Source organism: Heterodontus francisci, chromosome 1 (genome assembly GCF_036365525.1).
Source record: "Heterodontus francisci isolate sHetFra1 chromosome 1, sHetFra1.hap1, whole genome shotgun sequence".
Classification (NCBI taxonomy): Eukaryota; Metazoa; Chordata; class Chondrichthyes; order Heterodontiformes; family Heterodontidae; genus Heterodontus; species Heterodontus francisci.
Genome location: NC_090371.1, coordinates 282,992,868 through 283,010,075, shown reverse-complemented (window position 1 = coordinate 283,010,075; position 17,208 = coordinate 282,992,868). Strand labels below are relative to the sequence as shown.

Genomic DNA, 17,208 nt, shown 5'->3' with positions numbered 1-17,208 from the left:
ATATTGCCTCACAGCTCGAGTCCTCCATAGTGCCTTCCTTCAGCACAGCTGTGATATCCTCTTTGACCAGTAATGCAACTCCTCCACCCCTTTTACCTCCCTCTCTATCCCGCCTGAAGCATCAGTATCCTGGGATATTTAGTTGCCAATCATGCCCTTCCCTTAACCAAGTCTCAGTAATAGCAATAACATCATACTCCCAGGTACTAATCCAAGCCCTAAGTTCATCTGCCTTACCTACTACACTTCTTGCATTAAAACAAATACACCTCAGACCACCACTCCCTTTGCTTTCATCATCTGCTCCCTGCCTACTCTTTCCCTTAGTCACGCTGACTTCATTATCTAGTTCCTTACAGGCTTTAGTTACTACATCCTTACTCTCCACTGACCTCATTTGGTTTCCATCCCCCTGCCACATTAGTTTAAACCCTCCCCAACAGCGTTAGCAAAAGCACCCCCAAGGACATTGGTTCCAGTCCGGCCCAGATGTAGACCGTCCAATTTGTAATAGTCCCACCTCCCCCAGAACCGGTCCCAATGTCCCAAAAATCTGAACCCCTCCCTCCTGCACCATCTCTCAAGCCACGCATTCATCCTGACTATTCTTTCATTTCTACTCTGACTATCACGTGGCACTGGTAGCAATCCGGAGATTACTACCTCTGAGGTCCTACTTTTTAACTTGGCTCCTAACTCCCTAAACTCTGCTTGTAGGACCTCATCCCATTTTTTACCTATATCATTGGTGCCTATGTGCACAACGACAACTGGCTGTTCACCCTCCCCCTTCAGAATGTTCTGCAGCCGATCTGAGACATCCCTGACCCGTGCACCTGGGAGGCAACATACCATTCGGGAGTCTCGTTTTCGACCACAGAACCGCCTATCTACTCCCCTTACAATCGAATCCCCTATGACTATAGCCCTTCCACTCTTTTTCCCACCCTTCTGAACAGCAGAGCCAGCCACGGTGCCATGAACCTGGCTACTGCTGCCTTTCCCTGGTGAGCCATCTCCCTCAACAGTATCCAAAACGGTATACCTGTTGTGGAGGGAGATGACCGCAGGGGACACCTGCGCTGCCTTCCTGCTCTTTCTCTGCCTTTTGGTCACCCATTCCCTTTCTCCCTCAGCAATCCTAATCTGCGGTGTGACCAATTCACTAAACGTGCTATCCACGACCTCCTCAGCATCGCGGATGCTCCAAAGTGAGTCCATCCGCAGCTCCAGAGCCGTCATGCGGTCTAACAAGAGCTGCAGCTGGACACACGCCCTGCACGTGAAGGAGTCAGGGACATCAGCCATGTCCCTGAGCTCCCACATTGAGCAAGAGGAGCATGTCATGGGTCTGAGATCTCCTGCCATTTTTAATCTTAAGCTTAAACTTAGTTAAATGAAAAAGGAACGAAAAGTTTTTTACCAATCACACGATAAAAAAAAAAGAGAAATCGAAAAAGCCTTACCTTATCTACACACCACCGAGTCCTTTTTTTTGGTTAGAGGAGGAGGGCGGGTGGGAGACACTACAGGTGTAGTGTCTCAGGTTCAGCCGCTGCCCAAATATATAGGGTTTTACTTACCCAGCAGCCCCCTGGTCTCCGCCGAAAACAAAAGGAAATTAAATTTACTTTAAACTGACCTTCCCAGCTGCTCACTCGCTTGCACTCTCTGCTCCCAAAAAAGCTGCTGCAATGAAAGGCAAGTTATTTTAAACGGCTCAAATATATAGGGTTTTACTTACCCAGCAGCCCCCTGGTCTCCGCCGAAAACAAAAGGAAATTAAATTTACTTTTAACTGACCTTCCCAGCTGCTCACTCGCTCGCACTCTCTGCTCCCGAAAAAGCTGCTGCAATGAAAGGAATGGAGGCAGTGTACAGCCTTTCACTGCTTTTCAAATCCCTCCATGGTCTTGTCCCTCCCTATCTCCTCCAGCCCAACACCCTCCAAGATTTCTGCACTCTTCTTATTCTGGCCTCTTGGACATCCCTGATTTTAATCACTCTACCATTGGCGGCCGTACCTTCAGCAGCCTGGGCCCTAAGCTCTGGAATTCCCTCCCTAAACCTTTCTGCCTCACTCTCCTCCTTAAAACCGACCTCTTTGACTAAACCTTTGGTCACCTGTCCCTAACATCTGCTTCAATGGCTCGGTGTCACATGTTTGTTTGATGATCGCTCCTGTGAAGCACCTTGGGATGGTTTAAATCATTAAAGGTGCTATATAAATACAGGTTGTTGCTGTTCTTGTTTCTTTGACTTAGTTAATTGGATCAAACTTTTATTAATTTTTATAAATGAAGGAAAGGAAGACATAAAAACATTGCTAAGATTCTAATGCCTTCAGGTTCATCACTATTGATTGATCCATCAGTGTTTTTATGAGTATATTATCACCTCAGCTCTGGTGTGAAGTGAATGCCCATTTTAATGGAAGGTGATTATCTCGGGAGTCTGATCACCCATTATACTAAGGGTCTCTTCATGGGATGGTGAAGCTGTTCACTGATTTCCCTGCTGACAATAGAAGCTCAGGAGTAGGCTGACAAAAGAGAAAGAATCGCATTTATATAGTGCCTTTCACAACCTCAGGATATCCAAGAATCTTTTACAGCCAGTGAAGTACTTTTGCAGTGTAGTCTCGGTTACAATATAGGAAACACCGCAGCCAATTTGCACACTGCAAGCTCCCTCAAACAGAAATGTGATAATGACCGGATAATTTGTTTTAGTGTTGTTGATTGAAGGATAAATATTGACCAGGACCCCGGGGAGAACTCCCCTGCTCTTCTTTCAAATAGTAAAGCAGGAACTTTTATTTCCATCTGGGAGGACAGACGAGGCCTTAGTTTAACATCTCATCTGAAAGATGGCAGCTCCAGTAGTGCAGCACTGGCTATGTTAGCCTGGAATTAAAAACAGAAAATGCTGGAAATACTCAGCAGGTCAGGCAGCATCTGCAGAGAGATAGGCAGAACTGGTTCTGATGGAAGGTCACAGACCTGAAACGTTAACTCTGTTTCTCTCTCCACAGATGCTGCCTGACCTGCTTAATATTTCCAGCATTTTCTACTTATTTTAGATTTCCAGCATCTTGCTTTTATGCTGGAGTGGGAATTGAACACATAACCTCCTGGTTACAGAGGCAAGAAAGTGCAATCCGCTGAGCCACAGCTGACACTGTGAGGTTAGCTGTGGTGAGGAATGATTTAGACTGCACACCGACAATAAACTTGAGACAGAAAAATCTGGGTCCAAAGCCCAAACTGACTCCCATCTAAAGTGGAGTGAGACTTTCTTCTCCAGAGAGCCTGACACTACTTTGCCCCAGTATGCAGCCCCTGACTCCACATTGAGACTGCATTTACACTGTAACTGCGTCAGAGTAAGGTGGGACCACTTGGCTCAGATGCTGCATTTGTGGTGCAAAGATTAAATGAAGCCAGAAACTTCTGCAAAGGTCAGTCTATGCCTCACCAAAAGACATTGTAAACTGATCAATAAATTCTTGCAGGTTTTGGGTCAGAGGAATTTCTCACTAATTGCCTATTTGTTAAATAACTTTGTGTGAAATGCACAGCACAGAACCAGACCTCTTGGCCCAAGTGGTCTGTGCCAATATTTATGCTGCACACAAGTTTTCACCCACTCTACTTCATCTCACCCTATCAGCATATCCTTCTATTCCTTTCTCCCTCATGTACTAACTAGCTTCCCCTTAAATGCCTCGGTACTATTTGCCTCAACAACTCATTGTTGTAGTGAGTTCTATATTCTCGCCACTCTCTGAGTAAAGAAGTTTCTCCTGAATTCTTTGTTGGATTTGTTAGTGACTATCTTATATTATTGGAATTACTGTCATATATGTAGAATATTGACAGGTACCAATATATACATCATGGTTATGTAATTGTGCACGCTCACACTTGCTCCCTCTATAATTTTTGGTCACACTTTTATGTCAGTACTTAAAATTAAAATTCACTGTCTAAACACAGAATGAAAATCCTGTATGTAAACAGCCGTCTTTAAAGTGTAGTTGCACACCTCAGCTAGTAGGTGACTCTGGTACAATTTTTTTCTCTCTTGCGTTTCTCTCCCAGCTCCATCATCTTGTGTTATAAAAAACTTCCATTCGTCAACTGATAATGGGTAATGCAATGAATACTTTAATAATGTCTGATGAAAAGGGAAAGTTAATTATAGGTTGGGAAGCTAACAGTGAAGCTCATTGTATATGGAGATTAGAACAGATGCAGACTTCTCATCCTTGTTTTCAAAGCATCCCTCCCGATCTCTAGAACCATCTCTCGCCCTACAACCCTCTGAGATCTCTGCTCTCCTCCAATTTTGGTTTCTTCAGCATCTCTGATTTCCATCACTGCACCATTGGCTGCCATTCCTTCAGCTGCCTAAGCCCTAAGCTCTGGAATTCCCTCCCTAAACCTCTCCGCCCCTCTCTGTCTCATCCTTTAAGATGCTGCTCAAAACCGACCTATTTGACCAAGCTTTCAGGTACCTGTCGTTATGTGGCTCAGTGTCAAATCTTTGTCTGATTTATGCCCCTGTGAAGCATCTTGGGAATGTTCTTACTCCATGAAAAATGCTCGATAAATGCATGTTGTTGTGTGTCATTCATTATTTCCCAGATAGATAACAGCCTATTTCTATCACTGTAGTTTCACCAGCTGCTGAGAGGATTCGCTTCATCCTTGGTGAAGAGGATGAGAGTCCCGCTCCTCAGCTCTTCACGGAACTGGATGAACTTTTGGCTGTTGATGGACAAGAGATGGAATGGAAGGAGACTGCCAGGTAGGACAAACCTACCTGTTCAGAAAATTCCCGATTAAGATAACAATAAAGAACTTTCATTTCCATAGCATCTTTCATGACCTCCGGACAACCCAAAGTGCTTTACAGCCAATGAACCCCTTTTGAAGCGCAGTCACTGTTGCAATGTAGGAAATGCAGCAGCCAATTTGCGCACAGCAAGCTCCCACAAAGAGCAATGTGATAATGACCAGGCAATCTGTTTTAGAGATGTTGGTTAAGGGACAAATATTGGCCACAGGACATATATAGAGTCATTATGACGCAGATGGAGGCCATTTAGTCCATGCTGGCTTTCTGTAGAGCAACGCAGTCAGTCCCATTTCCCCATATTGATCCCCGTAGCCCTGCAAGTTTATTTACTTCAAGTATCCATCCAATTTCCTTTTGAAATCATTGATCGTCTCCACTTCCACCACCCTGGTAGGCAGTGAGTTCCAGGTCATTATCACTCGCTGCGTAAAAAAGTTCTTCCTCACATTCCCCCTGCATCCCCTGCCCAACACCTTAAATCTGTATCCCCTAGTCCTTGTACCATCAGTTAATGGGAACAGCTTTCCTTTGTCTAACTTACCTAAATCTGTCATAATCTTGTACAGCTCTATCAAATCTCCCTTCACTCTCCTTTTCTCCAAGGAGAACAAACCCACCATCTCCAACCCATCAACATGTTTAAGAATCCACAATTCAACCACTGAGACTTCTACCACCACCTGTAACTTGGAGTCCACACTCTGTCTTCATAGGGCCAGACCACACTCACCTAAGTGAAGAGAGCTTTAGTTACAGGTTGACAGAGGCAGCACTCAGGTGCCCCCTTTACCCTCACTTTGAGAAGATTGTGACAATCCCGTTCAAGCTGCATCTGCTACTTACCTCCCTCTCCTTCCTCAGCAAGCCCAATCTTTCTTCAGGCCTCCCTTACCCTAGCCCTGAAACCACTCCCCCGCGCCCCCCACCCCACCCCGCCTCACTAATCTCTCCATTATCTCTTGCCTTGTACTCCCCAAAGTTACCTTGTCCATGACACCTCCTGTTTCCTCAAACCCCATTCCCATTAAACTGCTGACCACCCAACTTACTCTTGCTGGTTCCACAGCTAGCTGATACTGTAAATGGTTCCCTCTCCTTAGGCAATGTCTCCCTCTCTTTCAAAATCACTGTCATCAACCTGCTTCTCAAAGAACCCAACTTTGACCTATTACTGACCTATCTCCATCTTCACTTTCCTCATCAAATTCCTGAAAAGAGCAGGGAGTTCTCCCCGGTGTCCTGGGGCATTATTTATCCCACAACCAACATCACTAAAACAAATTGTCTGGTCATTATCACATTGCTGATTGTGGGATCTTGCTGTGCAAACTGACCACTCCCTTTTTTTTTACATTACAACAGTGACTACACTTCACAAGGTACTGCATTGGCTGTAAAGCACTTTGGGACTGAGGTTTGGGACTGTGCTATAGAAACACGTGATTTTATTATCTCAGAGTAACTGGAGATGGGTAAATAATTCTGACCTTACCAGCAATGCCCACCTCCCAAGGAGATTTTTAAAAAAAAAAGTAAAATCTTCTTAAAATTCTTGGCTGACCTGCTCCAGTGTTAATGTAACACTGATGCTTGTGAATGTGAACACTGAATTACGATGATTGTTCAAGGCAGCTTAAGAAGCTGTCAGTTGTCCCCCAGTATCTGGTTATGGAGTGAATATTGATACCATTGTGTCAGCCAATGAGTTGGAGGTGGGGACTGGACTTGTGCTTTAACCTATTCATAAACTACAACAAACAGAGGCCAGGATTTTCAATCACCTGTGGGTGGGGGAGATCAGTGCAGGCGTGCTTTGAAGATAGCGCTCCCGCATGGCTTATCAGTGATGCACTGCCTCCGGGACATGCTGCTATTTTCAAAACAAGAGCAGCGAAGTGGGGAGCCAGGAACCCCCTCTCCTCCAATTTACTGCCTGTTAGCCTCCTTGAGGAGTTTGTCAACAGGCTGGGACAACCAGAAGGCGTTCTTGAAATTGCAGATGGGTGAACCCGAACAGTCTGGTGCATGTTTGTGCACAGCTGCTGGGTTCAATGCAGGGAGCCATCAAGTCATGTTAATGGTGAAGAAAATGTTTTGGCATAATGGGTTATTGTGTCAGAGCGGGTGTAGTGCCTTTTCATTGGCCGTTTGGCCACTTCTCTGCACTGCGAGGCTGCTTGCCCTCTGATCTCCTGCCTCCTCTCTTCAGCAAGGCAGCAGCAAACCCAGTCAGGGCAGTCGTCTGCCTTTTGATGATTGTGCTCAGCAGTCAGTTCCCACCTCTTGGCGGCGCTCAGCGCCACGAATTGGGTGCCGAGCTCACCTCCAGCCCAATTCGGTGATCCGCATTTGAAGGTAGCATCACGTTAGCAATGCAGACATCCTGGAAATGATCTGGGTGTCAAGTTCCTGATTTGGATCGAAAATCAAGCCCAGAGTCTATTCACTCAGCAAACAGTCTTTGAGCTCATAACTGAAACTACAACAAAATCTCCTGATAACAGCAGGATTATTTCTCCAGCAAAATGCAGTGAGTTGAGGATAGTTACACAATACTTAAAATCAATCCCAGTCACTTCCAGTAAAGTGATCTCCAGGTGTGAATGATGGGGAATCACCCAATCATCTTCATTCTGGCCGGGTCTTGTGGGAGCACTATATGCAGCTGTATTTTTTAATCCTCCTTTTGCTGTTCAACAGGTGGATCAAATTTGAGGAGAAGGTTGAAGAGGGTGGGGAGCGATGGAGCAAACCTCACGTGGCCACACTTTCCTTGCACAGTTTGTTTGAACTTCGGACCTGTATAGAGAAGGGATTAGTCCTGTTGGATTTGGAAGCCTCTACTCTTCCTCAAATCATTGGTAAGTTTCCTTCTCTTGTTCCCCAAACCAGCGCCTTAGGACATTCTGGTACCATTATAACCAACATACAAAGTGACCAGCTGGTTAAGCCTGTCTCAGACCTTATGATGGCTGGAGCAACATGACTAGAAACATCTCTCCAAACCCCCCTCCAACCCTCCTCCACCCCCTCAAACCCTCCTCCACCCCCTCAAACCCTCCTCCACCTGCTCCAGCCCTCCTCCATTCCCCCAAACCCTACAGCCATGTAATCTCCAGGGAGAGACAAATAAAAGAAAAAAATTCAGTAACAATTAGGGGGGAGGAGTCCTCTTCCCCCCCCCCCCCCTCCCATGAGATTTAACCAGTCTAGGTGATCACACAGACCAAGTGTTATCTATAAAGATATGGGGCTGAATATTACCACCGGCTCTGGGACCCCGATGTTGGGACCCAACCCTTGGCAGCAGCGGAGGTGGCTCAGTGATTTTCTTGGAGCCAGCCTCCTGACTGGCCGCCTCTGGGCCTGTAGTCTAATTAAGGGCAGTGGGGGTTTGCTGACGCTGTTGACCCAACCCTACTCCCACACAACTTAAACCCCATCAAATAATTGTTACACGTTACTGCTTCCAGTGCAGAGCTGCATGTGACAGGAAAATATATCAGGACTGGGACGTGAGGGACACCCCATACTCCATGGGTTTTCCGATAGTTGACAGCTGTGACTCAGTGGGTCGCACTCTGGCCTCTAGGTCAGAGGGTTATAAGTTCAAGCCCATTCTAGAGACCTAAGCACAAAGCCTAGGCTGAGATTCTGAAAGGCACTATATCAATGCAATATATTTATTTACAAATCTAGTGCAGTACTGAGGGAGTGCTGCCCTGTCGGAGGCGCCGTCTTTCAGATGAGACGTTAAACAAAGGCTCCGTCTGCCTTCTCAGGTGGGTGTAAAACATCCCATGGCCATTATTTTGAAAAAGAACAAGGGGGTTCTCCCCGGTGTCCTGGCCAACACTTATCCCTCAAACAAGATCACTGAAAGCAGATTATCAGGCCATTTATCACAATGCTGGTTGTGGGATCGTGCTGTGCACAAAGTGGCTGCCTTGTTTCCCATATTACAACAGTGACCGCACTTCCAAAAGTGCTTCATTGGCTGTAAAGTGCTTTGGTGTATCCTGAGGATGTGAAAGGGGCTATAGAAATGCGAGTTCTTTTTTTATTGGTGGTGTTTGAAACTTTTAGTTGCGACTTGAATGTAGCAGAGATCAAGCCCAATTTCTTTCCCCCAAAGGCAGTTGACTCTTTTGTGGTTTGGCAGAGATGATCATCGACAACCAAATTGCGCATGGACTATTGAAACCTGAGCTGAAAGAGAAAGTGACCTACACTCTTCTACGCAAGCATCGCCACCAGACCAAGAAATCCAACCTCCGGTCACTGGCTGAAATCGGAAAGACGGTGTCCAGTGCAAGTAGGCTGTTTTCCGCCTCAGATAATGGTAATGCAGGTGCCAATTTGCTGCAGTCGCCTCTCTTCTCTTGCTCTCCACCCCATTGCTCCCCTCCACTGTTGTACATTCCATCACTAACATCCTCCCTTATCATCCTACATGTATGGTCCCATACCATGGGAAGGAAAATCCACTCGAAAACCAGCCCCATGGAGGCTTTTCATCAATAGACAGCTGCCAGACCCATCATTTTTTGACTCACTCAATTGGCATCAGCCCCGTGTTCCACAGCACCACAACATACAAGCGTCTTATTTAGGCAAAATGACTGTGTGCCAAAAAGGGGGAAGGAAATGGAGATCATTAGCGCAAGATGCACTTTCGTTCATAAGAACAAGAGGAGGCCATTCAGCCCCTCAAGTCTTTTCCATCATTCTATTAGATCATGGCTGATCTGTGTCTTAACTCCATTTTCCCATCTTGTTTGCATAATCCTTCATATCCTCACCCAGCAAAAATCTATCAATCTCCAGTTTCAAATTTTCCATTGATGCCCCTCCACCCACCCAGCCTCAACAGCTTTTTGAAGGAGAGAGTTCCAGATTTCCCTTTGTGTATAGAAAATAGTAAACACACTGAGAGGAAAGAATGTTTTACACATGAGAAATTCCTCACAGAAGTCACTTGTGTGTTATTATTTAATTTACAGCTGAACATCTATGTTGAAGGGTCTCAGATGCCTGTAGCTGCATATGATTGTCCTGTAGTTAGTGCAAAGATACTGACTGCGCCTTCAACTGTGGCCTTAAAACATGTTCCCAGTGCTACAGACAATAAATAATCAGTGTTCCACTTGCCACACCTCCCTTTCCCTTAAAAGCACCAAGGAACGGGGAGTGGCTCATATGAAATCAGTCGCAATGGAACAATAAAAACAAGATAGAAAACCATTGTTCAAAGAAACTTATAAATTGGAGCCACTCACCATCAGGTAGATGTGGAAAATTTAAAGCTTTACTGATATTACTTTGAGTTTCTGACTTGAGTCATTTTTCTGCTTAAAGTTACAACGCTTGGTTAGCAAGCCTCCTTTACACCTTTTTTAAAATAGCTCTTTGCTACCATTGCCCCAGTAGAGATCCCTGAAGCTCCCACTGATGAACTGACAAGACACAGCTGTAACTTGACACTCTGAGAGCTGTCCCTTTACCCTCAGTTAGTGTTTCTGTCTCTATCCTATGACGTTTGAAACTGTTTGGGCTTTCAGATGGAGTATTGATTGACTGGCTTAATCCTTGGTGTGGAGTTCATTGTTTCTTTCCCATGATTGCATTCTACACAGTCTAGAATTGTAGAATCATGCAGCCAGAAGGAGGCCATTTGGCCCATTGTGCCTGTGCTAGCTCTTTGAAGGAGCTGTCCAACTAGTCCTACTCCCATAGACTTGCAATTTTTTTCCGCCTTCAGGTATTTATCCAATTCCCTTTTGAAAGTTATTATTGAATCTGCTCGCCTTTCAGGCAGTGGATTCCAGATCACAACAACTGGCTTCTAAAACAATTTGTAATTGAAGAATACACATTTAAGAGATTTAAAACCCAAAATACACACAGGCCTTTAAAGCTTCAGAAACTATAAAACTATAATATATATATTTATTTTAATTAATGTTTTAAATAATCTTCTGTTCTGATGATTTGATGCAATAGGATATATTCTTTTTCAATAATTCACTAAGCTCCTGAATTGTGATTATTCACTGATTAGGACTGGGCCATAGTGTGTAACAGAGGCCGACAATTATCTTTGAGCCAATAACAAAGCCAGTCAGTCACTACAACATCTTTGGGTATGATTACCATACATGAAATCATTTGCAAAGTTGGTGGTGGAGTTGGTTGGATCTTAGTTTTTGCATCAGGGTAAATCTTGCGAGGCTCCATCCCAGTGCACGAGTGTGGACTGTAGTCACATATCGAGGAATTGAAGTGCCCGTGGTCAATGTTATCAATTTGTAGCATCCCATTGTCAGATTGAACTACATTCCTCTCCCAATTCTCTGATCTGCACTCTCCATCGAGTGAGTTTCCATATTCGGTCAGCCTCACAAACTTTACCCTATCATGTGCTATTAAACCTTCTGATTGTTTGTTCCAGTACAGTATATCAGTTTGAATTTTTGATATGCTTTTATATTACATATCCTTCTTGTATTTGGTGAAAGAGTGTTGGTGAAAATGAATTATAATTTGGCAAAGTGCAACTAGATTGATTAGAATAACTTCATGGCATCTTAATTTGTCTCAATTGAAATATCTTTCCAAAGTGTCAAAACAAATCCATTAGCTCTTTAATCAATAATACAGATTTACAAACTTAAGAATATGTAATTGATATTTTACATCTTAATTCATTTTGCATATGAAACTTTATTGGCCAGGATTGAACAGATCAGTTGTATTATGGTGGAGATTTCCTTTTGATTCATCATGTGGTTTATCCAAATATCGGAAACAATTTGCATATTTAAAATGTTGGAATAAATTTTGCATATTTGAGGAATTGGAATAAATGCGTGTACGTTTCTGAAACTACAGCTTTCAAGCAAAGCACATACTCTGGTTGATAAAGTCTGATGAGCATCATGATGAGAGTCAAAAGTTTATCTATTGATTTTGATGTGTACCTTGTGATTTCTCCAATAATGTCCAATGATGAGGTTGCTGCACTGGTATTTTCTCCTTTTTACTGTCCTTTTTTTGCTGTAAATCGAATTTCCTGCTGCTGTTGCTAGATTTTTCTTTCTCTCACTTCTTGCCTTGCTGCTGCGTTTGCTTCATCTCGCTATCGACGGCCTACAATAAGCTTGCAGTCCACTCGAAAACTCTGTGCCTTGCCTGGCATTCCGAAGCTCGGACCAGGACCTCCGAGCCCAGCAGAGCCAAAACATGGCACTGCTCAGTAAGTCCAACACGTGCCAATGAGGTAATGATAGCGGTGGTGGGGAGGGTGGTGGGGAGGGTGGCCCAGGCTACAAGGGAACCCTACTGAACAATAGTAATCTGCTGGCATTTATTTCTGCTCTGGTGCATAGACTAAGCTTATATTCCCTCGAATAGAGAAGATGAAGGGGGTGATCTGATCAAGATGTTTAAGATAATTTAAGGAGTTGATCGGGTCGATAGAGAGAAAGTATTTCCTCTGGTGGGGAGAGTCCAGAACAAAGGGGGCAGAACTTTAAGATTAGAGCCAGGCCGTTCAGGGGTGATGTCAGGAAACACTTCTTCACACAAAGGGGAGTGGAAATCTGGAACTCTGGCTGGGGGTCATTGGAAAATTTCAAAACTGAGACTGATAGATTTTTGTTGGGTAAGGGTATCAAGGGTTGTGGAACCAAGGCAGTAGATGGAGTTAAAATACAGATCAGCCATGATGTAACTGAATGGCAGAACAGGCTCGAGGGGCTGAATGGCCTCCTCTTGTTCCTATGGGAAGCACCCCTCTCTCTTAAAGAGACTCTCACAATATCAGGTAGTTTTGGGTAGGTTCCGTTCTTGGAACAACCAGATGCATCTGCTCTGAGACTTTGACCTACGTTGCTGGGCAGGAAACCCCACAGGATTGGCTGGAACACCAATTGTACACTGTACCCACTGAAGCCTGTAGGGACTAATATTGTGCAGTGTGTAAACCAGGCTTTTCACCTGATTCCTGGGGGGGTTTCCTGTTTGATGAGGTTTCTACTGCAGCATGAACCCACTAATGTCAACATTTCAGTGTGAACAGCATTAACAAGCCAACTACAGCTTGTAGTTGATCACCACCCTACTCCACCCCACCCACATCCTCTCCAAGCAATGGCTCAGATTCTCCTCCATGGTCACACCTAAAATCCGGAGGGGAATGAAGGAGAATGAGGGTGATCGTGGTCTGATCCTGATCCGTATCTCCCATCCCCTGCTTCTGCCCAGATTGCTCTTGGCCTCTCCTTTCCCAAATGTGGTGGAGTGGAGGGACGGGGGCTACAGGGGTGTGAGGGACGGGAGGTAGGTTTGGAGACCAGGTTTCTTACAGGATTTGTGTCCCATCTGCCTGCGTCACTGCCACTTCTCAAAGCCGCTGCGGGAGAAGATGGTGACAGGACCCAGGAAATGGTTCTGTAAGAGGGAGCGGGCTTTTCATCCCTTCGTTCTACCCCCAACATTTACCCATTGAAGGTCCCTGGTCTGAATTTGTTCCATCCACTGCAATCTCTCAATGGGCATGCTATCCAGCTCATTAATTTAGTTAAGATGCAGTCCTCCAGGTACCAACCTAATAATAAGCAAGAGAAGGGTTGGGCAGTAGAGTTTATTCTGTCTCAATGTGGGTGCAGCAGTATTGATCTGAAACCCAGGCTAGGCACACTGCCTGTGCAGATACAGCACAGAGCTCAGTCGTTTCAGTCCAGTCCTTTGCTTCAGATCTGCCTCTGGTATTAAAGAGTTCCTGACTTTTTATCTCCAGCAGAATAGATGTTTACAATAAGTCTTTTGCAATAAGTGAGTCTTTCAAGGGACGGTTAACAGAGATTGATGGGAAGGTCAGTCATGAGCATCCTTTCTAACACCCCCCTCCCCAAAATAAGTGTAACTAGAAGTTCGAAACATCCCAACAGCAGATACCATTACATTTTCTTCAAGAACAAAAGACTTGGAAGTGTATTGACCCAACATTAAGTCTCTGTACACACTTACAGCCAGAAGGGAACATGATAAGAGGTGGAATATGCAGGCTGGGAGGTACTGCGGCAAATAAGATGGCATCTGTACAGCAATGTAGATAATCAAGAATCGTCTACAATCTACTGTCTCTCTGCTGATTCTGAGAAAATCTATTTAAGCATAGCTTGAAGTACATCTGGTTCGAAGTTCAATGAGGAATTTTACTATGGATTTTTAAAGGTTCATAGTTGCATTCATTCCATTGGGAGAAAGTCGGGCAATCGCAATATGTGCAGATATTTTTCTGCCTCAATATATGGGCCTATCTGCTGTACTGAAGGGTTTATGGAAACATGAAACTGAGGTATGATTTACTTTGGCTTACTCCAGTAACTAGTCTCCTCTCTCGGGTGATTTTGGGTGTCTTATACTCAGGAATGAGATGGTAATGAGCGGAAAATGGAGTGTCAGTTTCTGCAGCCCAGTTTGCCCTGGTCTCAGAACCTGCCTGATTTTCCAAGGGAGGGAGGAAATCATTCTTTGTGGTGCGACCTCCTCCTACAAACCAGTGGGATCCCCATGCGTACGTGTAAGTTGAGCCGTGCCCCTAGCCAAGCTGTTCCAGTACAACTACAACACTGGCATCTACCCTGCAATGTGGAAAGTTGCCCTGTCCACAAAAAGCAGGACAAGTCCAACCCGACCAATTACCGCCCCATCAGTCTACTCTCAATCATCAGCAAAGTGATGGAAGGTGATCTCGACACTGCTATCAAGCGGCACTTGCTCAGCAATAACCTACTCACTGACACTCAGTTTGGGTTCCGCCAGGGCCTGTCAGCTCCTGACCTCATTACAACCTTGATACAAACATGGACAAAATTCCAGAGGTGAGGTGAGAGTGACAGCCCTTGATACCAAGGCAGCATTTGACCCAGTATGGCATCAAGGATCCCTAGCAAAACTGGAGTCAATGGGAATCGGGGGGAAAACCCTCCACTGGTTGGAGGCATACCTAGCACAAAGGAAGACAGTTGTGGTTGTTGGAGGTCAATCATCTGAGCTCCAGGACATCACTGCAGGAGTTCCTGAGGATAGTGTCCTAGGCCCAACCATCTTTAGCTGCTTCATCAATGACTTTCCCTCCAACATAAGGTCAGAAGTGGGGATGTTCACTGATGATTGCACAATGTTCAGCACCATTCGCAACTCCTCCGATACTGAAGCAGCCTGTGTCCAGATGCAGCAAGACCTGGACAACATCCAGGCTTGGGCTGATAAGTGGCAAGTGACATTCATGCTACACAAGTGCCAGGCAATGACCATCTCAAACAAGAGAGAATCTAACCATTTTCCCTTGATGTTCAATAACATTACCATTGCTGAATTCTCCCCCTATCAACATCCTGGGGGTTACCATTGACCAGAAACTGAACTGGACCAACGACATAAATGCTGTAGCTACAAGAGCAGGTCAGAGGCTGGGAATTCTGCAGCGAGTAACTCACCTCCTGACTCCCCAAAGCCTGCCCACCATCTACAAGGCACAAGTCAGGAGTATGATGCAATTCTCTCCACTTGCCTGGATGGGTGCAGCTCCAACAACACTCAAGAAGCTCGACACCATCCAGGACAAAGCAGCCCGCTTGATTGGCACCCTATCCACCACCTTCAACATTCACTCCCTCCATCACTGGCGCACAATGTGTGTACCATCGACAAGATGCACTGCAGCAACTCACCAACCCTCCTTCGACAGTACTTTCCAAATCTGCGACCTCTACCACCAAGAAGGACAAGGGCAGCAGACACTTGGGAACACCACCACCTGCAAGTTCCCCTCCAAGTCACACACCATCCTGACTTGGAACTATGTCTCCGTTCCTTCACTGTCGCTGGCTCAAAATCCTGGAACTCCCCTCCTAACAGCACTGTTGGTGTACCTACACCCCAAGGACTGCAGTGGTTCAAGAAAGCAGCTTACTACCGCCTTCTCGAGGTCAATTAGGGATGGGCAATAAATTCTGTCCTTGCCAACGACACTCACATCCCATAAAGGAATTTAAAAAGGTCATGTGACATCATTAAGATGCCAGCTTGACTTCCCAGCCTGATGCTTGACCATCACCACCTGCTGCTCCTGCCCACAGACCAAGAAAGTGAAAAGAACTTGCATTCCTATAGCACCTTATACAACCTCAGGATGTCCCAAGCACTTCACAGACATTCCAGGACTGAGGGAGTGCTCCACTATCGGAGGTGCCATCGTGTGGATGAGACATTAAACTGAGGTCCCATCTGCCATCTCAGGTGGATGTAAAAGATCCCGCGGCCGCTATTTTGAAGATCAGAGGAGTTCTTTCTGGTGTCCTGACCAATATTTGTTCCCTTATCAACATTGCTAAAGACTATCGGGTCATGATCACATTGCTATTTGTGGGAGCTTGCTGTGCGCAAATTGGCTGCCACGTTTCTTACACACCGACAGTGACTCCACTTTAAAAAAAAAATCATTGCCTGGAAAGTGCTTTGGGACATCCTGAAGTTGTGAAAGATGCTATAGAAATGCATGGTCTTTCTGGGCCCAGAGTAATGTACAGTTTTTGGAGACATAATTTAGGAGGAAACTTTGCTTCTCCAGGGAGGCAGTGACATCTTGCACGAGGACTCACAGCCAACTGCTATACCAAAGACAGCAGTGTCCTCTTTAACCAACAACACCTCTTTGTTTCTAGCTCCTTCTATGCTGATATGGGGATATCAGCAACATGAGCTAATCTGCAGTCCATGCTAAAGCAAACTGATTCTGCACTTTCACTGTGGATCCCGTAGCAACAGGTTAAGGCTCTGAGCTTCACCCAAGTTGCAGGATTCTCCCCAATCCTGGGCATCATTGGTCACACCAATGTTGCATGATACCATCGCTCCCATGAGTTGCAAAGTGGACCACTTGGGAAAATGTTGGAGCTGGCTGGTGAAGCTATTTAGCAGTGGTTTGTTGAGGAGAGTTTGAAGTGAAATGCTCTGCTGCTGAGCAGCTCGCCACTGCTGTATCTGACGACCTTGGGTCTCTTTTCTCCCCTAGACATCTTCCCACACCTTCAGGATGTTGCTTTCCTGCTGCTGGCTACAAAAGTCAAAAATTAAAACCTCTGCAAGCTGCTGAGGTTCTTAAAAACTTGCAGCAGTTCCTGATCTTCCCACGTCCCGAACAATAAACTACCGATGGAAAGTGAGGTTCATGGCTGCTAGCTCATACAAGTTAGGGGGGGGACCCATAAAATAACACAGCTCCTTCACAGTTCTTCCAGTCAGCTGTTGCTGCAGCCAGAAGACTAAAACTCATCC

The 17,208-nt window shown here is 45.3% G+C and overlaps 1 protein-coding gene across 5 annotated transcripts in view; it reads left to right on the top strand.

Moving 5' to 3' along the window:
- slc4a4a (solute carrier family 4 member 4a) overlaps positions 1-17,208 on the top strand; it is a 192,627-nt gene that overhangs the window by 47,221 nt on the left and 128,198 nt on the right. For 2 of the 5 annotated variants that reach the window (XM_068046541.1, XM_068046561.1), the window contains exons 4-6: positions 4,680-4,812; positions 7,564-7,724; positions 9,026-9,205. In XM_068046541.1, the coding sequence (XP_067902642.1) occupies positions 4,680-4,812; positions 7,564-7,724; positions 9,026-9,205 (474 nt within the window). Of the gene's footprint in view, positions 1-4,679; positions 4,813-7,563; positions 7,725-8,998; positions 9,206-17,208 lie in introns of those variants that run through there. The other 3 variants (XM_068046551.1, XM_068046580.1, XM_068046571.1) reach the window with 2 other exon arrangements.